This window comes from Euprymna scolopes, chromosome 1 (genome assembly GCF_053919585.1).
Source record: "Euprymna scolopes isolate OS-2025 chromosome 1, ASM5391958v1, whole genome shotgun sequence".
Classification (NCBI taxonomy): Eukaryota; Metazoa; Mollusca; class Cephalopoda; order Sepiida; family Sepiolidae; genus Euprymna; species Euprymna scolopes.
The window spans coordinates 160,951,871-160,978,552 of NC_136482.1; the positions used below are offsets into that span (position 1 = coordinate 160,951,871).

Consider the following 26,682-nt stretch of genomic DNA (forward strand, 5'->3'; position numbering starts at 1 on the left):
GATGCCGCATTTCTCTATATCTGTAATCTAGTTTCCTTCTCCTTTTCTGATGAAAAGCTTACGCTTTGAAATGCCTAGGTATAAAGAGCATTTATAACCCCTCTTTCTATATTTTGAAATTTGGTTTCGGAATCTTTTTTACATTTTAATTTTGGTAGTTTGTATTGTTTGGATTATTGTTGGCATCTTGGTTGTTATCGGCACAACATTTCAGTTGATGTAACTTCCACCTATCTTTAGGCAAATCTTTTGGAACTTGAGGACCTTCCAGTTGAACTTTGGAGTCTTTATTATGTCAGTTCGACAAAGATACCCTAGTCCGACTAATGGTTTCCCCAGTGTGAAAAGATGCACCTAATGAAGATCAAGTTATATTAATCAAAGTTACTTAGACAGCAGCATTCATCCTAAGTGGGTTGAACCGGCTTCCTCCTAGGCAGGAAGTTTTAAGGGAATATTAAATTCACAAGCAATTCCCAGTCACATATATATCCCTGTTAGAAGAGATGACATTCTTGCAAGGGGCTATCAACATCCTCCTACATACAGCGCCTGGTATTCCCAAATGATTACCCATCTGGTACTGACTAGGTTCAACATTGCTTAACTTTGATGATCTAATGAGAACCGTTGTGTCAACATGATTATGCTGTATATATTAGTGTTGGGGGCGATTAATCGGAATCGGAAATCAGAAAATTTGGAATATGCGAGAATATTGGAATCGGGAAAAATTTGTACTGATTTTCCGATGCCAAAACGATTCTTTTAATTGTCCTTTTTATTTGATTTTGTTCAAAGCAAAATCTTCCATTGCAGGTTATAATGATAAAATATTTTTTTCATTTAAAATCACCAGTGAAGCTAAAATCGATAGATCTTCCCCACAGGAATATTTTTACATTTAGGAAAGTATCTGCACATTTGACATGTGTGTTTCTACAGAAATCCTAGAAAAATACAGCTATATAGTTAAAAATTTGGAGATTTATAAAGAATCGGAATCGGTAATTGTTATTGGAATCGGGAAAAATATTGGAATCGTCCCATTACTACTATATATGCATTGGTTGAAACTTGAATATAACAACTAAGAATAAAATAGTAATCCCAATAATGCATGAAATTATAATTTTCTCCAACTCTCTTGAACACTAACCCAGTCTAATAATTAAACGGATAGTAACAATGATATATGTATACACTATGTAAACATCCTAGTCTTTTTCACTCATTCGTATTTTTTTTTTTCTTCTGCTGACCCGACATACTGATTTTTTTTTTTAATCAAATATATTTAAGGATACCTGCCTTAGCATCACTTATTTAAATCCATGTTATTTTATATGGTACAGAGGTAACTAAGTTTGATAAATTTTAAAATCAGAATGTAACCAAGCTGCCATTTTCCCTTTGTTTCTTCTGCTGGCTTGACACCCACTGATTTTTTTTTTATCCAACAGATTTAATGATACATGCCTTAACATCACATATTCATATTTGAACCTATGTTATTTTGTATGCCCATCTCTTCATTGTTATTGTTCGTTTAGAATTATTAAACTGTGCAAATATTCAGGAGAGATGGAGAAAATGATAAGTTATTCAGGTCATCTGTAACTATAAAAGCCTGATTTTTACAAATAAACACTTGTTGGGATATATATATATATATATATTTATTATTTGAGGGTAAACAGTTACATATGGTCGCTACAAATAGCCATCTGTTTCAGTCAAAGATACTTCCTCAGGCAAAGTCTCTTTGACTGAAACAGATGGCTATTTGTAGCGACCATATGCAACTTTACCCTCAAATAATAAAAAAAAAATATTTTGCTCTTTTTATTGAGCACTATCTAACAACCTTGTTGTCTTCATTAGTCCCGACTTTTGAACACCTCAAACCTGAATATATATATATATATATATATATATATATATATATATATATGCCAACAAGTGTTTATTTGTAAAATTCAGGCTATATATATATATATATATATATATATATATATATATATATATATATATATATATATATATAGAGAGAGAGAGAGAGAGAGAAGCAGAATAAGTATGTATAAAATAAGCTTATGAAAAAATAACCTCTGTTTCAGTCAAAGAGACTTCCTCAGGCAAAGTCTCTTTGACTGAAACAGATGGCTATTTGTAGCGATCATATGTAACTTTACCCTCAAATAATAAAAAAAATATTTTGCTCTTTTTATTGAGCACCATCTAACAACCTCGTTGTCTTCATTAGTCCCGACTTTTGAACACCTCAAACCTGAATATATATATATATATATATATATATATGTATATATATATATATATATATATATATATATATATATATATATATACCAACAAGTGTTTATTTGTAAAATTCAGGTTATATATATATATATATACACACACACACATTATATATATATATATATATATATATATATATATATATATATATATATATATATATATATATATAGAGAGAGAGAGAGAGAGAGAGAGAGAGAGAGAGAGAGAGAGAGAGAGAGAAGCAGAATAAGTATGTATAAAATAAGCTTATGAAAAAATAACCTCTTCTCCTCACAGGCATGGTCTATGCAAGATTACAAATCCGGCACAATGTTGCTAAACTTTGTTTACATAAGCTAATAATAACATTCAGTTTTTACTAAAGAATAACATGTTTGTTGTTAAATACAAAGATAAATAAGTATTGAATTTCATTTTTATGATAACAATGGATACCATTAAGACAAGCATTATGGGCAAAGCGAAGAGTGTAGTAGAATACATGAATATTAATAAAAAATGAAAAAACAAACTATAATGTAAGAAATACACCAAAAAGAGATCCTGCTTAATAGATACATTAACAAGTACAGTAGAACCCCGAGATATGATGGTGCTAGGATATGTTTTTTTTTTCAGGTTACGATGTGGAGTGCAATGTTTTTCTGGTCCCTGGTTACGGTATTTGACCCGCCTTACGGTGTTATTTATGATGTTATTTGATTATATACATGCGTATTATATACTTTATTTTATTACTAACTTTTAATTCCGTATCCCGGGGTTCTTCTGTATATATATTAAAAAAAAAAAAATGGATTGAAAATAGCACTGCCTATGTGGATTTAACTGGCTTCCTCCATAGGAGGAAGTTTCATGGGAGTATGAAATTACAAGTATATACATAGTAAAAAAAAAAAAATAAATAAAAAAAAAAGGCTCAACAAAAACAAACCTTTCATTTGTTCATATACTATAAATTTCATTTAGTGAAAAATTAAAATGAATAAAAAAACAAAAAAAAAACAAGATTTCCAAAACAATGCATGAATTGAAACAGGTGCAATTAACTTTTTTTTTTTTTTTTTACAAGGGAATCACCATTTATCAAGGCCCAAATGCCACTCGAGAATAAGGGCTAACGAGTGTATGGTGGTCACTGGAACAACAGTATAATAATTGTTAGTGGTGTAAATTTGATATAATTTGATTATTTTAATGGATGACTCAACAAGAACTTGTTTATGTTGTAATTAAAGATGACTATATTGTAGTCAGCTGGAAAGCATGTCAGTGGAACAGAGTTCCACACGTGGGAAGTTGTAGGAAAGAAGCTTTGTTCATGGAGTTTGCATTTAGATTTAGGCACAGATAAAGAGTAGAGGACATTGTTGATAGTGGTTGTAGCTAGACAAGTGTTTTGTTTGTAAAGGTAGAGACAGACTCGCAACATCTCTTCTGTCGGAAAGAGGTTTCAAGGAAGAGAAAAGGACATCACCTACTAGGTTTCAAATTTCTGTTTACATCAGAGATCCCAGTGCTTGGGGATTTCCCCAAGATCTTGGGATTTCAGTTTTCACCTTGGGATCCACAACCGGAATCTTGGGAATTCGAGTAAAACCGTGTGTAAGCTAATATAAATTATAGTTGGGAAGGTAAAGATGGTTTGAATATTGGTTGTTTCGTTTTAACAACATTTCTTTGCTTATGTGCTCAGCATGAACGGTGCTTAACTGGTTGCATTTGACGCTTCCGCCATGATCCACAGTCAATTATTATCCGTCGGTTCTCATAACAAAACAAATAACAATACGTATGCTTCTTGCTATGTCAACTAGTGGAAACGCGTTCCTTCAACGGTGTCCAGTATGGTCCAGCTGTGCTTGAGATATGGCTGCGCCACAGTGTCGTGTGATCAATTTTCCTTTCACTGTTTTGTGTTGAATTTTCATGTCAATTTAATGTTTTATTTCAGTATATATTAGTGATGTCACGATTACAGTACTCCCCCCCCCCCCGATTCTGTACTAAATTCCTGATTCTGATACAATTACTGATGCCGATTCTTTATGAATCTCTAAATATTTAAATATAAAAGTGTTATTTTGTCCCAATTACTGTAAAAACAAATCTTAAATGTACCTATGCTTTCTCAAACGTAAAAACGCACTTGTGAGGGGATGATCTAGAGATTTTAGTCTTACTGGAAATTTAAATCAATAAATATTTATGGCATTGGGAAATAGGCTAAAATTTTTCCGATTCAATAAATATTTATTATTACTATCAGCGGTGGAAGATGTTTCTTAAACCATAATCAAATAAAAAATGATAATATATGGAAATAATTACATATAATCTTTCACATTCTGAATATATATATATATATATATATAAAAGCGAAAATGTATGTATGTATGTCTGTATGTGTGTGTTCGCTTTTTCTGTATGTCAACAAAAGGCTTTTTTCAGAGAAGCGGTCGCTCGCTTCACAACTTTTTAAAACTTTTTATATCACATATAAATCGTAATATCTCACAGTTAACAACGAAGCTTGCCTGTCTATTTAATTTGGTCGATTTCGGGAAGATAAATATTCAACATTTGTCGCTCGCTGCATGTGGGTTAGTCTTTTTCCTATAACATCTTGGGGGGGGGGAAGCGTTCAGCAGTAAATGAATACCATTCTGCAGTCAAACTTGACCTCATTAACTCATTAAAACGGGCACCTGCTAAATCCAAGTAATTAAATAAATTCAAACGTGTTTCCGTTAGCATGTCGCGGTGGGGGCAATGGTTAATGTCGCACTTTTTTTTTTTTCACACTTTAATTTACAACTTTGCCTCAACGGTTCGGGTTCGATCCTCATACTTATTATTTTTTTTAACCCCCCCCCCCACACGTCCAAACACCCGGCCAACGCCGGATACCCCTCGCTAGTATATAATAAAAAATAAAATGTACTTAACATTTTACTACAGTTTTGTGGCATCACCAAACATTCAAAGCACAAATTTATGAAACTGCAGTAAGATATTATTTATTATTTTATTATCATTTACTATTTACATAGCTCTATCCAACAAGATATTGAATCTTTTGTGCAAAATCTGCTGTCTTAATTCGATTCTGTTACGGTTCTTAGAGGTTGTTTTGATAGTTGTATGTGTGAATCTCTCTCTCTCTCTCTAGACATATATACACTAGCATTTCAACCCGCGTTCCCGAGTGTTTGAAAGTGTACCAAAAAGAAAAAAAGAAGTGGCAGTAGGAAGGCAGGTTCGAACCTGTACCGCAAAGGAGGAAAAGAATGGGGGAAAAAACTTGACGTCCATTCTCTTACGACCACCGCCAAACCGGAAGTGATTTTTTAAAATGAAGGCTAGACAATCAAAAGGAGAGAATGACTTTCAAAAATATTGGCGAAAAAAGTGACCCCCCCCCCTGTAGAAAAGTTCCCAGTTGAAGGTGAAGATATTAATGTTTTTAGCCAATTTTTCGATATTTGTCGTCTGAAAACGATACTGATCTTGGTAAAATCCGTTGCCTCTGTCGAAAATTTTAGGCACACATGCAAACATACATTTATATATTGGTAACTAAAAGTTTTCGACCCAAACCGATTAAAATGCTTGTCCTATCTCTGAATACCCTTTATATCAAATTTCAAATGTTTGGATCAGAAATTGTCTGAGTAATTTGGTAGAGACCGCAGAGATCAATTTTTTTCAAACTTTGACTCTATTATGACCCCTTAACATTTATTGTTTTGGGCTCAAATCAAGTTATTAAGTTAGATCCATGTCCAAGGAACCTATATCTAAAATTTCAAGTGATTAGACCAAAAATTGTCGGAGGAGTTTGGTAGAGTTCTCAAAGGTCAAATCGTTAAACTTTGACCCCTTAACAGCCACATTTCTGGCTGAAAACTGATCCCAAAGATTTTCCTAAATCTCAGTACCCTGTATATCAAATTTCCAGTCTGTAGACTAAAAATTAATAGAATTATTGCGTAGGGAAATGTACACATGTGCACACACACACACACACACACACACACACACACACACATTCACTTTTATAGACATATAGACTAGCATTTTAGCCTGGCGTTGCCCGGGTGTTTGGAGATGTATGTTGAGCAAAAAAAAAAAAAAAAAAAAAAGGTCAATCTTTTTAACTTTGACCCCTATTATGACCACTTAACATTTATTGTTTTGGGCTCAAATCAAGTTATTAAGTTAGATCTATGTCCAAGGAACCTATATCAAAAATTTCAAGTGTTTGGACCTAAAATTATTGGAGGAGTTTGGTAGAGTTCTCAAAGGTCAAATCGTTGAACTTTGACCCCTTAATAGCCAAATTTCTGGCCGAAAACAGATCAAAAAGATTTTCCCAAATCTCAGTACCTGGTATATCAAATTTCCAGTCTGTAGACTGAAAATTGACAGAGTTATTGCGTTGGAAAATGTAGACACACAGACACATTCACTTTTATAGATTAAACAGAAATATATACGTATAGATAAATATATATGGAAAAAATTTAGTCTTTACTGCACACTTTTTATGCAAATATTATACAAGTATAAATCATGTAGAATATCTGCATGAATATAATTACACTTAATGGTTAACTGAAGATGATCATCCGATTAGAAAACCGAAAAAACTAATAGGGAATTAATTAAAATGAATGTTTAAAAGAATATGCAAATTAGCTAGATCTTTTGCTACTGAATGCAATTCTACGACCCATATATAAGAACAATGTATTTTCTTTTTAAATAAATAGAAAAGAGGGGTTTTAATATGAATATCAATACGCACAAACGAAAAACGAATTTATAGGAGTATATATATATATATATATATATATATATATATATATATATATATATATAAAAGTAAATGTGTGTGTGTGTACATTTCCCTACGCAATAACTCTGTCAATTTTAAGTCTACAGACTCGAAATTTGACATACAGGGTACTGAGATTTTGGAAAATCTTTGTGATCGTTTTTTGGCCAGAAATTTGTCTGTTAAGGGGTCAAAGTTCAACGATTTGACCTTTGAGAACTCTACCAAACTCCTCTGACAATTTTGGGTCTAAACACTTGAAAGTTTAGATATAGGTTCCTTGGACATGGATCTAACTTAATAACTTGATTTGAGCCCAAAACAATAATAAATGTAACGGGTCATAATAGGGGTCAAAGTTATAAAAAAATTGACCTCTGCGGTCTTTACAAAATTGCTCAGACAATTTCTGGTCTAAACATTTGAAATTTGATATGAAGGGTATTCAGAGATAGGACAAGCATTTTAATCGGTTTGGGTTGAAAATTTTTAGTTACCAATATATAAATGTATGTATGTATGTATGTTTGCATGTGTGCCTAAAACTTTTGACAGAGGCGATGGATTTTACCAAGATCAGTATCGTTTTAAAGTCTGACCTTTCAGACGACAGATATCGAAAAATTAGCTAAGAACATTAATATCTTCACCTTCAACTGGGAACTTTTCTATGGGGGGGGGTCGCTTTTTTCGCCAATATTTTTGAAAGTCATCTTCTCCTTTCAATTGTCTAGCCCTAATTTAAAAAAATGTCGCTTTCGGTTTGGCGGTGTTCGTAACAGCATAGACGTCAGGTTTTTTTCCCCGTTCTTTTCCTCCTTCACGGTACGGGATCGAGCCTGTCTTCCTACTACCACTTTTTTTTTTTTTTGCTCAACAGACACACCCAAACACCTGGGCAACGCCGGGCTGAAATGTAGTATATATATATATATATATATATATATATGAGAGATAAAGAGGAAATTAGGCATACAAGATAAATAGGAAGAGATTATATATATATATATATATAATGTGGTATATTCCAGTACTAGTAAGAGATCGGTCAATGATAGAACTTCAAGTTTTAAATTCTTAGGTCCTAGCTTTGAATCTCGCTAAGTTCAGCCATGCTCATAAATAGTAAACAACATGTGTCTGTGGATGATTAAATTTTTTAAATATATATGTCGCTCCATATCTAAAGTGTATCAGATTTGTGAAGGGACAATTACTCTCAACTAGCATTAAGATAAAGATAATTTTTGTATAAATAACTGAATTTGTTCAAAAGTATCACAAAAAATGACATTTTATATATATATATATATATATATATATATATATATATATATATATATATAAAGTAAAAGATGGTCACACTTTTTGAAGACACTTTTTAAAAGTAAAATTTAATTGAGAAATTTTTGGAAACTTTGGAGTGTCGAATATAATGATAAAACCATTGTTTATTGCTTTTTTATTTTTTTTTTAAATTTTTGGTAAGTCCTATATTTCGCTAATACATAGCCCCATCAGGGTTGAAAGTCCGGTTCGTGAATTTTTTTCTTTTTCTTCATTTTGGTGTTATGGCGAAGAGACGAGAATTTACGTGTTGGTCCGGTGGTTTTAAGTGTGTAGTGCTCCAGTTTCGAGCGGGATTTAAAGTAAAAGATGATCACACTTTTTGAACTTACAAAAAAAATGAAGAAAAAGAAAAAGAAATCCACGAACCGGACTTTCGACCCTGATGAGGCTATATATATATATATATATATATATATATATATGAGAAAGAGAGAGAGAGAGAGAGAGAGAGAGAGACAGGATGAAATGGAAGATATATTTAACAATAATAAATGTGGCTTATTTTAAGTCCCATTTATTATTTTTAAAGAGCTCTATCTGGAAAGATATCAGGCTCTTTGTTCAAGGTTTTCTGTTGATGTGACTCGGTTCCTTTTTTTTTGAGAAGCAGATTTTCATATTATTATAAAGATAAATAGAAAGGAATATAAATAACATTTCAGATAGATGATTTTCTGCAGAAATGAAACACGAACGTTTGTAGCTTACTTGCCATAATATGTTTATACTTCTTATATGAATATCAAGGGAATATCTTTGTAGTTGAATAAAAGGAAAATAGATTAATTAAATATTGCAAGGAAAAAACTTACACATGAATAGATAATAAATATAGATATGTATAGGATTGCTGTTTTTATTGTAGAAAAATCTAGAAAAGCGAGAATGAAAGAAAAACATTTATACATTTGAACGCATTGATTGTAATGCATATATTACTCAGAGCAAAAAATATAAACCTAAAATTTCATTTGAAATGGTAAAAAAAATTTTCGATAAATATTGCTAAAAAACAAAGTAGAAAACAAAATTTCATTTCTATTACATAATAAAAAGAAAAAAAGACAATTTTATATAAAATATTAAAAAAAAGAAAGAAAGTTTTATGAGTTCAGATGTCTAAACATTTCAAAGTGTTAAGCTGAAAATTTTCCACATAAAAACAAACTTGTAATGAAAAACAAAAATAAAAAATAAAACAATGGCTGTTCTACGAAAAATGGAAAATAAAAATAGAAATTGAAAATTAAAAAAAAAAAAAAAAAAATCAAAATATTTCATTAATATTACAAGTAAGCAGCATAAAATAAAATAAAAAAAAGATGCAACAGAAACAAAAATGAAAAAAACAAACAAAAAAAAACAAAATAACAAAACAGCAAAGATATAAGCGATTGAAAGGTCAATTCCAAGACACCAAGCAAAAAGAGATTGAAAAGAAAAAAGGTAAACAAAGAAAACGAAACAAGCAGAGTATAAAAAGGAAATTGTGGAAGGTGCAATTCATTAATTCAAACGGTAAGACTGAATGGATCATCTCCAGAAAAAAAAAAAAAAAAAATCAAAGACAATTGTGTAGTATGAAGCGAACATAACAGGTGTTGTTAGAAGTTTGTTTGATTTGGACATGTACTTTTCAAAATAGACAAGCCACCAAAATTCTTGGGTTTTTTGAGATGTGAAATTTTTATCCACATTTATATTTGGACTGACATTCACATTTTATATCTATTTTTTTTTTTTTTTTTTTTTTTTTTAGATCATTACATTTATCAAGGCATAATTAAGTCAACAAAACACACACACACACAAGAAGAATACTCATACGAGGATGGGTAAAATTAATTAATTTAAGCAGGACAGTTTTGCGCCATTTTTATGTACCCCTAATGAAGATTAAACCAAGCTATAATAATACTAAGCCTTATATGAAGAATCATTCTAATTTTGATTTTGAGCCAAATCCATTACATCATTTGGATTCTCTAAAATTTCTAAAATTTAAGGGGTCTTAAGAAATTGGAATTCAGGGAATCTTCTTTGATTAACATCTAATGTACATAGATCAAATGCAAATCTGAAATATTTTGATTTTCAAATGGAAAGTTGTACCCCCTAAAAATATTTTTTTTTTAATTCCAAGGAAACTGAAGTTTGGTGAATATTTTATTAATTGATGTTTAATACTTACTGTTAAAATTTCATAAAAATTGGAGGTATCTGGATGTTCATGAAGGGATTCCACCCCCTTTGCTTTAAACTAAATATAGCTTACATTTTGATCCCTTATCCCTAGCAGCTGTGTTTCAAAATTCATAATGATCAATTAATTAGTTCAGGAGTAAATCCTGTACATACAAACTTTTTAACTGTCATGTCTAGTTTTTGTGCTTAAATGAAGCAAAAAGGAAAAGAATATATAAATATTTCTTTGTTTTTGCTTAAGCAGTAATATGTTGCTATACAGTCATGGGCATGTTTCAGTTAGCTAGTTACCAGTAACTAGAGGTCTCTTAAGGCGATACAGCTTACATGAAAGCAAAGTTTGCATAAAGAGTATACCCTGCTCTACTTCAGTATTGAGCACTCTTGTATTAACCTCGTTAAACGTTATTGGTTACTTAATCTCTGGAAAACAATAACCTAAGATTATCAGATTTTATATATATATATATATATATATATATATATATATATATATATTTCTGTGGAAATATACTTTATTTTCTTATAATGTATACCAATCCGTATTTAAGAAGCTCAATGTAATTACAGAGCAATATAGTGAATAAATGACAAAAGATCATATTCCAAAGTTCATGATGTTGACCATCTTATAATTTATTCCTTTTAATTCAGTGGACATTTACAAATATTGACAGTATCTGTTGCGCTATGAAACAGATACTGTCGAGAACTGTAAATGTCAACTGAATTAAAGGAATAAATTATAAGATGGTCAACATCATGAACTTTGGAATATAATCTTTTGTCATTTATTCTCTATATATATATATATATATATATATATATATAAATAAAATAATGACTGTATTGCTGTAGTTTCCTAGATGTAAATCCACTTGTGTTTATCAAAAGAAAGTGCTCAATGACAAGCAAAGTGTAATAATAGTATGTTCATTTATTGATCAAACATTATTGGCTACACATGTGCATACATGTTTCTGCTGCAATTCCTTAAAAAAAGTGGCGTTATTAGGCCAGTGTTATCACATTGCTTTTCCACAGGAAGTGCAGAAGAAATCTGTATGCACATATGCAGTCAATAATGTTTGTATAAATAAACATAAGGCGCTTCTACACTATTGGGGTGAAATTTCGGAAATCGTAAAACTGAATTTCACATGAAAACAATGGAATCTCCGTATTCCTCGTATTTTTAAGATGATTATATCCAAAAATTACGAAAATCGATAAGGTAGAAAATTATTTATTAAAAAATAATAAAAAATAGAATTTGATGAAAACGACCGTAAAACACAGAATTCAGAAGGGAGGTAATTTCCCGTTTTGATTTAAACAGAATAGCAGACATTTTTCACCTGCTAACACAATTAAAGTTGTTTTGTTTAATAATTCACGAATAATCAGGTAATTTCGACTGCATAATTTGGAAGCTACCATTGAAACTTGTTAGAATTGACAAAAATATCAGTTGAAAACATTGATTTTTATCTGAAAACTCCATTTATCAACTACAAAATCTCGTCCAATTCTGCAGAAGCACCAAGCATACTATATGTTTGTGTGTGTGTGTGTGTGTGTGTGATATTATAGACCAGTAAATTGATCATCTAAAACCATTGATTTCGAGTCAGATGAATTATACTTAGCAGTTAACTAGCTAATCAGGTTTACTGACATGAAAATGTTAGCACATATTGAGATGTTACATGTTGACAATAAATTCTCATGTCTGGTTTGTTTTGTGTTTAAGTGAAGTAAGGAAGATATATATATATATATATATATATATATATATATATATATACACCAACAGGCCGCCCAGTGTTGCCCGGTCGTAAAATATGCATACATATTATATTTTAATCTATACAGAAATTGAGACGTGCATGTGAGTATTATGTGTTTTTCTAAACAGGTCACTTCTTGTAAGTAAAAAAATACTCAAGCTGAGATTGAAACCTAAAGACAGTGCGTCAAGTATGATAACCATTAGACCAGCTTGACACGATCTTTACAAAGTATTTTCAAACTTACTTATATATATATGTGTGTGTGATACTATGACTCAGTAAATTGATCATCTGACATCATTGATTTTGTGTTAGGTAATAACATCTTTTCATAAATTAACTGGCTAATTAATGGTCACACATATTCTCACCAAATCTAAATCTTGTACTCATTTGTTAGACGTTTCCTAACAATTACATCAATGAAAAAGAGTTGCACATCAAGTTTTGATTTGTGTTTCACAGTTTACATTCTTCTTGATTTTATTTTCCATCAAATCTGGTACCTGCCTTCAAGAAAGCAGTTATTAGTTATGCTATTCCCGGTAAGAATTACGAAACATTTTATGTCCATTTTTTTTTTTACTTATGTTTTATATATGTTATTGCAATTATTAACAGACTTTTATGCCAAATTTTGGTTATTCATGTGTATTTTGGTTATGCATGTAAGAATTGTTAGATTTTTATGTTCACTTTTTTTTTTTTATTTGTCAAAAAAAAAAAATGTCTTCACATAAAATTGAGCTGAATATCAGTTTTTGATAAAATGATTTATTAATAAAAACTTTTGGTTTTTAATGAGACCAACCATCTCTAGAAAAAGATCAAGTCGGACGGTGAGTCTTTTATGCTAAGTTTGAAATGCAATATTTTATCAGTCTGTCATGCTTAAGTTTTAAATTATAATTGTATATATGAAACTGTCAGTCTGTCATGCATAAGTTTTAAATATGATTTTTTTTTATTGCTAATGCATTTATTGAATAGATGCATCGCAAGAATACCAGTTCTTGTTATCTTTGAAAAGTACATTGTCCAAACAAACCTCTGCCGACAAAGTTTCAACCAGCCAAACATTATTGCCACAAACGTTTTTACCCTAATGGTTGTTAGTTGTGTATGGCAGAATATGCATAGCTGTGTGGTGCATAAAGAGATTCCCGACATAGAACAACAACAAATGAGGAATAAAGGTAGAAGACAAAGAAGGACAAAGGATTTGGCAATAACAAAGTTGCCATGCATGGCTTCAACACACAGGCGTAGAATTCAATGTACAAAACAATAGACAACAACAGAGAATAGTGAGATTGTTGTTGTTGGTGTTCTTAACAGTAGTAGTAGTAGTGGTAGTAATAGTAGTGTTGGTGTTGGAGAGAGCCAGCTTACTTTTTCATGTTTGGATTTCTCAGACTTTCGAGAAGTCAGTTTCAGCAGGTCACTCTCTGACTGGAGTTTGTTCAGGTGTTTTGCACGGTCCTTGACGCTTGTAATTGCAGGAGGAGCGTCGACTATGTCTTCCTCAGAGGCCTGTAAAACAGCACACTAACAAAATGAATCACAGAATAATGAATACTCTAGCTAGAATTGTGCAGAACAGTTTATTCTGGACTCTCATTTCATTGGGTGGAGAGTTTATCCGAAGAGTACAGACCCCCACATCCAACTAAAAAAAAAACAAAAAACAAAACAAAAAACAAACAAAGTCATCTGGACAAAACATTTAAAAAGCTGTAGTTCATTTATGTAAATTGTGTTTCTAAAAAGCACAATAGTCAAAGTACTTGGTAAAATTCAGTTGGAAGTCACATTCTTCTGGAGGTCGAAGGTTCAATCCTCAGTATGGGTGAGACTAAAAATTCCACTGCAGAATTACTTAGGACTTCTCCCCAGTCATGGCTGATGGGACGAGAGTATGCTGCTTCCCGTTCTGTTTGAAATTCTGTGCAAATTGTTGAGTTTGCCACAGAAGATTCTCGAATTCGACAAGATACATCTGAAGAAGGTTGGAGGTTACATCGACCGAAACGTTGTGTGAATAACACTCAAGATGAGTATGCTAGTCTGAGCAATGCAAATAATACGTAAGTAAATTGCCTGCCAAGATTTTCTTTCAACAGAGGGGCATCGGTAGGATTCAAGAGAAATTACACATAATAGAAGACATATATTCAAGGAAATCCTTTGAATGTTTATAAAAAAATGGAAAGAAAAATCGATTCTGTTTACACAAAAACGGTTGCGAATAAAAGACACATCATAAAATTAAATAGCCCTGGAGACAGGATGTATAAAAAGAGACAAAAGGGATAAGAAATTAAACAGTTATGTTGATTTATGTTTAACTTGCTATTCTCCCCCCCTCCTCCTCACAATGTTTAAAACTATTTTCATTTCTCATTGACAATCATTGTTTTGTAAACAAGGACTTTGATATTTTTCTTTTAGTGCAAGTGTATTGTATAAATCGGAAGTCGGCAATGGTGCATGTTATGACCCGGATTTCTCATAAATGTTTGCTTGGGCTCGACTGACACCATCGCCAGAATATGCTGAGTCCCGTTAAAAAAGCTCGGAAACCTGTTCAAATTAGTGTTTTGTCTAGCAATTCGCAGCATCATCTTGCTGAATAAAAGTAAAGGAAAAAACATGTTGGGGTGTAGGTAAGCGTTTGATTTATATACTGACAGCCAGGTTATCTATAATTCGATTTTGATACAGGGTGGAACGATAAAATTGTCGCCCCAGAAAAGACGACATGATTTCATTTCCGTTTAATGAAACCCGGTTTTCTTTTTTTGTTGCAGACCATCTACTAGTTGGCCAGTTGTGTACAAATCCCAAAAGCAATAGAAGCCCTCTATCATGTCTGAAAATGACACAATGTTTAACAAGCAAGATCAGAGATGTGCCACTGTACAACTCATGCTCTCTACCGAAATAAGTTATGACAACAGGACCATTGCCAGCAACCTCAAAATGCAAATCCAGACAGTTCAACACTTGAAGGCACAGCTCATAGAAGTCTCCGGTCACAGTTATGGCCTTTGGTGTGGTTTCAAATGAGGGCCACATCATGCCACGTCTTCGAAGTCAGCTTAAAAATCAAGGTGATCCTCTGGTGTAATCAAGTAGCCACTGGCAGACACTGAGTGTGACAGCAGGACTCAGCGCTGGCCCACAAATCCAAAGAAACCCAGGCTTGGCTTCAGAAGGAGTGCTACAACTTTGTACCCTTCTTTCACTGCCCCCCCTCCTCCCCCAACCTGAACCCGCTGGACTACTTTGTTTGGTCATACAAAGAAAACATCACCAACATGACCTCCCAAAACACCAAAGCCAACCTGATCATTGCCATCTGCCCAGCTCCTACTGGTGCTTGTGGAAAAAGCACGCTCCCAGTTCTAGACCTGTATCGAGGCGGTGATTGAGGCTGAGGGCAGCTACATTGAATAGATGTCAGCTTTACTATTTATTATAATCAAGTGACCTGGATTGATTTTTTTCAATAAAAGTTTTAAAATAAAGCTGTAGTGCTGTTTTCTTTAGGGTGACAAATTTACTGTTCCACCCTGCAGATTAAGGCAGAACAGAGTACATTATACTTAGGATCTATTAATCATTAGGAATTGAAGATTTTGTTCAAGTCTATACAATCAATTCCGTTCAAAGAAATACAATATTTTGTTAAGTAATAAAATAATAATTGTATTAAAAAGTAAAAAGTAGAATAGTCAATCAGAACATTGTCCAGGCCATAAAAAGGGGGTGTACAGTTAAAACAACAACCTACCCACCCTTGTCTTTATACATGTGGACTGTTCCATAAATAGACAGTTTTTGCATCAGATAAACATACTGGGGTGAGGGGAGCATATTTAACTACTTTTTGAAACATAAACATGCTGCGGAGGGGGGGGGGCAGTATAAAATGACAATACAAAAAAAAAAAAAAAAACAAGTTGACAATAAGTCATAGACTTTTGATTATGTTCTCATTTCAACATCTGTTTAAAATTCATGGAATCTGGAGAGGAAAAAAATAAAAGGTTAGAAAGAAAAACATTTCCTGGATGTGGAGGTTGGAATCGGCATGGCTACATTCATACATGCATATGTTTTGCATCAGAAGCATTCAGGGAATCATGGCTGACAATTTAATGACATAAGCAAAATAATTGGGGGAAAAAAAAAAAAAAAAAATTTAAACAAGGCAAATCTTGAAAGGATTTTCTATTTTCAAATCAATTTTGCGAATAAGCAAAAAGATCACATTTTGAATAAAGAATTCCATTATTTACATTATTTCTCTTCGGACTATTGTCCTCATCAGCAATGATGTTTATATTTATGATACATTTTGATTGATGTGCTCTGCAGCATTCTTCAGGTGACATTTTTATTACATTTTCCTTTTATTTGACTACTAATGGTAGATGCACCAGTCCAGATGATGGATCAGTCATGTCAAACTTAAAAAATAAAATAAAAAACAAACAAACAAACAAACAAAAACCCCCCAGAAAACAAACTCTTGTTCACCCCCCCCCCCCCCAAACAAAACATATTGCCACTTGGATGTAAAGGCAGCTATTTGAGACTATGTCGACTGCGGACTATATGAGAAGAATAACGGGATATCTGCTAAGATTACATTTAAACTTCTGCATGTTACTACAGTCAGGAAAGCAGTCCGAGAGAAGAAGTTATTATAATAGAAAGCTTTCTGGTATCTAGGAACATCCACAGTGAAGGGGAGGGATTTTGCTGCTAGATGGGTTTGTTGAATGTATGTACGCCGAGGGAGTATAAGTAAAACGAGTCCGTTGGAGCATGTTCTCTTGAAGTACTTGCAAAACAGACACAGGAATTCAAGATTACAGTGATGAGACAGGAGTTGGAGCTTGGTTGATAGTGCAGGACCTATTAGTTAGATCGAAGACTCTTATTTGAACCTTGTGCCTAAGAGGGAGAGAGTAGTGGTAGCTGCACCAGCCCAAATATGGTAACAATACTCCATGCATGGGTGAATTATGGCTTTGTAAAGATATAGGATACTCTCAGGTAAGTAATTTTTTAGCATGGTAAAGGGAGACACCTTTTTTTGCAGAAGCCTTGGCAATGTCCTCAATGTATTTGTCCCAATTCATCTTGCCTGTGAACGTTAAGCTGAGGAGTTTGAACACTAAGCTCTCAGGTAGGGTGTTGTTTGTCATGACAATCAGTGGCTGAGAAAGTTCTTTTGTAATTGTTAAAGGAAAGAAGCTTATAAGAAATAAACAGGTTTTTCTGTCTTATTTAGAGGATTCTTGCTGATTATTTGTTTAATACAGTAATTAGTATAGCAAGGTTTTATCGCCTATAAACAACATCTCATCAGTGCGTCTGTTCAGTGAAGCGTGTACTCTAAACATTTCTATTGAAGAACATTTACAATCTTTTTTATTTAATTTTTTTTTTTTTTACACAGGAATCACCACCTATCAAGGCCCGGAGGCCACTCGAGGATAAGGGTTAATGGCTATACATTAGTCAATGTGATGATCGCGTAGTAGACATAAGTAGTGAGAGTCTTGTAACTTGGATTACTTAGAGGGACGGTTCATTAAGAACTTGTTTACGTTGGACTTGAAGAAAATCAGATTGTAGTCAGCTGGAAAGCAGGCAATCAGAAGACAGTTCCACAGGTGTGCAGTTCTAAGAAAGAAGCTTTGTTCATGGAATCTACATTTAGGTTTAGGCACAGATAAAGAGTGTCGGAGTGGGAAACTATTGATAGTGGTTTTGACTAGACGCGTGTTTTTCGTGAAAGTTTGGCGAGGGGGGAACCATAGATTGGAGCTCAGATGAGCACTTGCCATGAAAATAACGATAAAACAGAGACAGGCTCGTGACGTCTCTTCTGTGAGAAAGAGGTTGCAGAGAAGAGAAAAGGGCATCCCCTACTAAGCTACAAAGTCTGGAAACTATTCAGAGATATATAACCAAACTAATATCCTCTATCGGACATCTACCACACTCTGAAAGCTTCTCTAAGCATGGATTTATTAAAGACCAACAACTGACTTGGTAAACATTAGGGATGGGACAATTCCAAATTTTTTACCAGATTCTGATACAATTTCCGATTCTGATTGTTGTAACTGTCCAAATATAGAGTTGTTGTTCAGGGAGAGGCGGATTACTACAAATACTCATGTAATATGTGCATATATTTTAACAAATGTAAAATTACAGTTGCCGGGATGATTTATAGATTTTAGTTTTATTGGTAGTTTACAATCAATGAATATAATTAACATTTCATCATGGAAAATTAAGTTTTAAAGAAAAAGCAAACTAAAAAAATACGAAAGAATCGTTTTTTGGCATGGGAAAATGAGATAAATTTTTTTCTGATTCCGATACCCTCCAAAGTTTTGATTTTTTATTCCAATTAATTGTGTCAACAACTACAGCAACAACCCTGATTACTCTTTTGATTTAACAAACAGACATGTCTACAAAGTTAAAAAAAACAAAAAAAAAACAAAAAAAAAAAACGCACAGCTCCCGTGACTTTCAGAAATATTTTTTTACATACAGAATTGATTCGGTCCTGAAATTGCATTTGTCTGCCCCTGCTATGCACTTGCCAAATGTCCCAACTGAATACCAAAAATGTTGTACCTTCACACTAGTGCACAAGTGTCACTGAATCCTTCGAAAATGACCTCCAGTCTGTAGTAGAACGGGGGTCCAAAATGGATAATTATGTTCAATACTACCAAGGACAATGCTCCTTACCTATAATAATTATAAAAAAAAACCTTTCCGACTATCAATTGCGATAGTTGATAGCATCGTTCCCAAGAGTCCAACACTTAAACTTTTCAAGTTTATTAAGAGTCATGTAATTATGTTTTTCTATTTCCGCAACACTGATTGGCAAGGGAGTGTCCTATTTTTAACTGGATAGAATAAGGTGTTCAAGGATTTTCTCACAGTGGATTGTTCTGGAACAGAAAAAACTTGAAACCTGAAAGTAAACATGTGATTAATCACGATAACAATAGATTTAAATATTACATAAAGATCTTGCTTTTTTTTTTTTTTTTTTTTTTTTTTTTTTAAATCATGCACATCAAAATTAGCTACCATTAGTCATAACGCAAAACTAAGTAAATGAATAGATCTCTCTTGGCAGCTAAACATGAAGATTTTTCTTTTATCATGGCTTGTGCCGATGATGTAGCAGATAGAATCTGTGATTGTTGAAAAATGATTGTATTTTCATCTCAGCTTGAGGCACTTATCTGTCTAGCCACACTGAAGAGGCTGTCTGTGGATGACTACATCCATATGAGAGAAAGAGAGAGCAAGTTAGATTAGACTAATGTCAGTCGCTTCCAATGCATAAAAGTATTAAAACTACACCAGCAGAAGAGTTCTAGGTAAATTAGGGTTTTTCTCTCAAAACTGCAGACCTTGATTGCAATTTGGGAAGTGATCAAATGGGATGACCATTTTCCATTTTAAAATGTGGCGACACATTTTTGTCGCGTGCCTGATCAGGTTTGTAACGGGACTGGAGTTTGTTACTTAGACTCACAGATTTTAAAACAAAACAAACAAACAAAAAAGAAATGATATTCTTGTTTGTCTATTTTTACAGTGGAGACATCTAGAGTTTTAAATCACCATTCAATTGCGTTCATTTATAAAATTAGTAGAATTGTGTCTTATTTAAATGATGAGTCTTAGAAAACAGAGTGGCTGATACAGGCCAACCATAGAAATACTTCTGTGATTGGAAAAAGAGCCACAAAATCGTCCTGTCTATTAATTGAGAGAGAGATAAAGATTATATATATATATATATATATATATATATATATATATATATATAGAGAGAGAGAGAGAGAGAGAGAATGAAAAAGATTTACAAACAAGTCCTAATTGATCCCCTGTTCGTTTATTCGCACTTTTCTCAATATCCACGCTTTGGATTTTTTTTGGAAATTTTGTACAAACATTAGTCGTGGTGAAAGTAAATTTTTGCCAGAACAGATTTTCCGGCATAATTCTGGTTGCCCTCCAAGGTGGCATTATGAGAGTAAAATTACCTCAAAATCGTTTGTTCATTTGTTTGCACTTTTTTCAATAATCACTCCTTGAATTTTTTGGAAATTTTTCACAACATTAGTCATAGTGAAAGTAGACTTTTGCCAAAACAGATTTTTCCAGGATAGCTCTCGTTGTACCCCTAGGGGGCATTATCGGGTAAAATTTCCCCCAAATTGTTCACTAGTTCATTTGTTTGCACTTTTCTCAATAATAACTACTTGGATTTTTTGGAAATTTTGCACAAACATTAGTCATGGTGAAAGTAAATTTTTCACTCATGGAGGGGTACCCTGCATGTTCGGTTTGTTTTCTTTCAAATTCAATTCATTCTTAATATGAAAATAAAGCAGGGCAAATAAATAAACTGTAATTTTATTTAAACGATATTTGTTTATTGTGAGGTGGTACTTTGATTTTCATTCATTTTTTTTTATTTTATTTTATTTACTTAAAACTTTCATCCCAACATTTCATGTATTTCTGATTTTAAGATTTTCCTTTTTAAACAGAAGGGAAAAATAATCTTATTCAAGCAGAAAACAAACTTTTGTCTATCTTACTCTTTTTATATTGCCATTAAGTTAAATTTCTTACCCTTCTCAGTCTCACCCTGTCTATCACGTTTTAGAGACTTCAAAGGAAATAATACAAGTGACCAGACCTTGCATCCCCACTTTGGAGTGAAGTATGTTTATTGTTTATTGCCTCAGGCGCCCCAAGTGGGGCTGCCCAGACGATTTTAAAAGAGTGCTCCTTTTAGAGGTGCTGACTTGACCATCTTCACCTTTTGGCCTTGTGCCACATCTTCCTGCAGTGGAAAGGAAGAAAGAACCCAGCAAAATTGAATAGAGATTAACCGGTTCATGTTTAAGGTATTCTGTAGACAACAGGTAAGAAAATTACTTTGCATGCGCATGTGTTGATGAAAGACTTCAAGTCACTTTCCATTTGACTCTTGCTAAAAAAAAAACACAAAAAAACTTTTCACTGCAAAATTTTTAACCTTTTAAACATTGGCCCAAAACATAGATATCTGAAGAAATCTACAAGTTCATCATCCAAACTCTTTGGCTTAACATTCACAGGCAACATGAATTGAAACTAATACATTAAGAACATTGCCAAGGCTGCTGCAAAGAAAGCGAGCTCCCTCTACCATGCTAGAAAACCACTCACACATGAGAATATCCTGTATCTCTAGAAAAAAAAACAAACAAAAAAACAAATGCGTGGAGTATTGTTGTCACATCTTGGCTAGTGCATCTGCCACTAGTCTCTCCCTCTTAGAGTTAAAAAGTCTCCAATCTAATAGGTCCTGCACTATAAACTACACTTTAGCCCCTGTCCCATCACCATAATGTTGCATACCTGTGCCTGTTTTGTAAGTACTTTAATGGAATGTGCTATGACAAACACATTGCACTTGTCCCTCAATGTACATATATCCTACAAACTCATCTAGCAGCAAAACCCCACCTCTTCACTGTAGAAGTCCCTAGATGCCGGAAAGCCTTCTAATAACTTCTTCTCTTGGGCTGCTAGACTTTGGAATTCCCTCCTGTTTCCTGCTTCCCTGACTGTACTAACATGCAGAAGCTTAAATGTAATGTGAACAGACATCTCGCTCATCTCCAAACATAGTACCCAGTAGACATGACCCCAAATAGTAACCTCTTAAGTGGCAATATGTCTTGTTTGGGGGTGAACAACAGTAAAAAAGAAAAAAAAATATATATATATATATATATATATATATAGTATTCCAGACATGACTAATCCATTGTTATAAAATCTGAAACCATCTTTTCAATTTTGCAAGTTTAAAATTCCAGATAAAACCAACGCTTCATGCCAAACCCTAGAAGTTGTGTAATGAGATTGAACGATAAAATTTTATTACATTTTGAATTCTGTCGAACACTCGACACTCTAATAAAAGTCAATGTAATTCCTTAAGTCTGGTTCATTGAGATAGAGGCATATTATTCATTGAATTAAAACTTTTCAAAGCAACCACATTAGACCTCCAAAGGCAACCATTTGAGTCTTGAAACAATAATTTTTTCATCTGCCCCATTCAAGTATATCTTTTTTTTTACACTCATACATTTTGTATAGTTTCTACTCAATATTGCTATGTTAATTACCCTCCTCGTATTAGAACATTTCATATTGATTTGTGTATATTTATATAGTTATACGCTGTATAAATAAATATTAGATTTTTATCATTCCTAGTGTTGGTTTTTGCTTTTTTTTTTTTTTTTAATCTCATCCTGTTCTTCTTTTCTGTTATCCAAAACGAATCTTGTTCCTGAGATTTTGAGATGAAGATTGATAATTTGTATTATTTAAACTACTGTTCTCATCTTGTGGACCTGTGGTGCAACGGATAACGTATTAGGTAAAGTTCAGCTGTAAGTGACACTCTTCTGGAGGCTGAAGGTACAACCCGATCCTCAGTGCGCATGATATGAAAATTACAATTGCAAACTAATTAAGATTTCTACTCAGTCATGGATGACAGAATGAAAGTATGGGGTTTGTATTACTGTACACATAGATTCGAAAAAGTTGTCAAAAAACAAATATATAACAAATAAATATTATCAAAGGCAAGATAAGTTACTTTTCTGCCAAACTGGATATATTTTTTGTGTTTTTATTCAATGTAACATATTTATTCAGCTTGAAAAACATACAGTGTTTACCGATGTATTGGAAAATTCAAGATGGCGTCTCACACCCTCTTTAACACGGTAAGTTTGGGAAAAGGTGTTATAAATAAAAAAACTATACAAAATACTATTAAAAACCCGCCGAATATATGTCAACCTATGTCACGGTAACATATATTGAGCGAGTTTTTAACAGTATTTCATCTGTTTTTTTTTTATTTATAACACCTTTTCCCAAACTTACCGTGTTAAAGAGAGAATCAGACGCCATCTTGAATGTTCCAATACATCGGTAAACACTGTATGGTTTTCGAGCTGAATAAACATGTTACATTGAATAAAAACACGAAAAATATATCCAGTTTGGTAGAAAAGTAACTTATCTTGCCTTTGATAACATTTATTTGTTATATATTTGTTTTTTGACAACTTTTTCGAATCTATGTGTACAGTAATACAAACCCAAAGTATGTTAGCCCTGTGGATTACATAAAAGGCTTTGTTAAAAATTCTGCGCAGATTTCCAGAGTTTGACAGAAAGATTTCAGAATTTGATGAAATACACCTGACGATGGTTGGAAGTTACATCGTCCGAAACGTTGTACAAATACCTCTCAAGATGAGGACGGTAGACAATAATCCAAATAATACAAACTTTTTCCTCTTTTTAAATTTTGATTTCTTTTTCTTGAATCTGGTGATTGATATGTTTTGTAAAAGGGTGTCACATATTCATAACAGTGTCACAAACTTATGTAAAGAAGTTGCTATATCAGATAGCATGAGGCGCCATCTAATTTACATATGCTTAATGGTTTTTTTTTTTTAAACACATGTTACTTACAGACAACGGATAGTGACAACTTTATAGTTGACATGGATATAAATAAATGGGTCACCTAATAGAGATAGGGTTGCTTAATTCTATTGCACTTTAAAAATGAGTTTTAGAGCCAAACAAACTTTCATTTGTTTGAAAACTTTAAATGGATTCGCTAATGTATTCCCAAGTAGCATCCATTATAAAATAATTTATAAAGAAATGAGACGGAGATTACAACTTAATGCTGTCGACATTTATTGCAGGAAATATAACATTTCGAAAAAGAGTTTAATGTAGATAAAAGAAAAAATGCCCACCATAAAAAAACAGCATTATCAGAATTAATTAAAATTCCATAAGATACAATTGCCATTACCGAAAATGAAAAATAAAAATGCATGCATGGCTAAATAAAGAAAAGAAGCCCGGAACCAACAAATAAGCAGTTTGCGGACCAAAAAGTAGAAATTTGATATATTCCAACTTTAAAAAAAATAAATAAAAAGAGAAAATATAATTATGGACAAACATAAACTGAACAAAAGAAAACAAAAAAAACTCATTTAATTTTCAATTGAATTAAAAACAAAACTAAAAAAAAACTTTCTACACAAATGGTCATTTAATAAGCAAAAAAAAAAAAGAAAAGAATTTTCAATCGCATTTTAGTTATCATGTAAATTATTTTCTAAACAAAACACAGAGTTCAGAAGTTTCCAAATATTTTCAAAGATTTAACAGTTGGAAACACCCGACTGCTATGATGGTGGTGGTAAGTCCTGGCATGACTTGAGATGCTTGGAATGATGTTTATATGTATGATTACAGTTTTTGGCGTCTGTTGAACATGTGTGTAATAAAAAGGTAATTCAGTGTTCGAAACACACAATAACAATTTAAGATTTAACAGTTAGGAAGTTATTTTTAAATAATGGACCAGTTTTATTACAAAAATAAGTATACACTCTTCATTGAAAGTGATGCCCCCCCCCCCAAAAAAAAAAACAACAACTCATGTTTCAATACTTAGACTATTTATCTAGATATATTGTTTGTTTTGTTTTAATGCTTTTCCAGCCACCTCTTATAAAAAAACAAAAAGAAAAATCTCTATGATGTACGTACCCATAACAAAAAGACAATATTGTACATAAAAAACTACATAAATCGATCCAGTAGTTTTATTTTACAATAAGATAATCAAATTTTAGGGCTAACTTACAAGCGACAATCTCGTAATGCCATCTTGAAAACAGTCTAAAGAAACAAGAGAGATAACACCAAATTCAAACTCACAAGATTTTAAAAAGTCATTCTTAATATGGTGGAGGAGAGGGGGGGTGATATTGAAAAAGCTCAAAGTTGCTTAAAAATGATTTTCTTTTATAAAAATAAAACTACTTGATCAATTTACGTGATTTTTAGTGTCCGATATTTTCTGTCATGGGTACATCCACTGTACAGATTTTTCTGTATTATTTTTGTTTTGTTTTTCATGGGGTGGGGAGGTTCTGGACAAGCACCCTTCTGGGTTATTTAATGTCAATTCGATTTATTTTGGTAAAAGGTTTTTATGCTTTAGGTCCATAATATTTCCAAACATTTAACACATTCTATGTTAAACAGGGCTCTACATTGCGAATGAAACAGTCACATTTGCGAGTGATTTTTCAAAGTGGCAACTAGAAATATGTAAACGCTTATCTTTTGGCGATTGTATTTCTTTCAACGACAAGTTCACTACTGAGTAATAAATATCTTTTCAACTTTTTTTTTTAATAAAACGAGCAAAGTTAAATTATTTAAACAATAAAAGTTTAATAGAATATACCCTTTTTTAACAAAGGCTGTTTAAAAAAAACATCTGAAGAACTCAGAATGTTTATACGTTCAAGTATCAACATAAAATTCAGTATATATTTAGAATTGCACTTATTGAAGAAAATACAAAAAAATCTTTATGATGTACATACTCTTCACGGAACAAAGATGTCATATTCTAAAAATCACCTGGGTTTGGCTAGTAACTTTTCTATTTAGTCTAGTAAACGATAATATTTAATTGTCAAAGGTCAAATAAAGATAAATTTGTCCATAGAGCACTGTTAAATATAGATCAATTTCTTTTGAATGCATATATTTTGTGAAAAAATAGTCTGCAATTGATTCCATTTAATCTATAGATAAGTTTGATTTCATTTATTGGACTTAGATTTTGGTTCATAAACCCATCATTTTCCTAAAGGATATGATTTCCACCCTATCAAACAATTCCTTCATCGTAACATCTTTGTCACAAGGGAGCAAAATAGATACAATTTAAACTAATCTCTCATCGTATATGGGACAGGACAAATCGCAGACCATAGTGGCTCCTTCTGCTCAAGCAAGAATGAAAATGTGGCTTTTGTGTGATCAATATGGAATAGAGAGAGGACAACCTTCTCCACAACTTCCTACAGTCCTGTCTCCATTCTTCTAGATTGGGTTGTATTGTCAACAATGTACTCAAGATTTTATTGCTAATCTATATTATATGCAAATGCACATTGGTCTTTA

The 26,682-nt window shown here is 32.6% G+C and overlaps 1 protein-coding gene across 6 annotated transcripts in view; it reads right to left on the reverse strand.

Annotated features, from left to right (window-relative positions):
- The window catches only part of LOC145276981 (uncharacterized), a 109,852-nt gene that overhangs the window by 22,387 nt on the left and 60,783 nt on the right, over positions 1-26,682 (reverse strand). For 2 of the 6 annotated variants that reach the window (XM_080128568.1, XM_080128550.1), the window contains exon 4: positions 13,906-14,061. The exons of 2 other annotated variants lie outside the window; for them this stretch is intronic. In XM_080128568.1, coding sequence (XP_079984694.1) covers positions 13,906-14,061 — 156 coding nt within the window. The remainder of the gene's footprint in view (positions 1-13,905; positions 14,062-26,682) is intronic. 2 more of the 6 variants (XM_080128576.1, XM_080128558.1) reach the window with 1 other exon arrangement.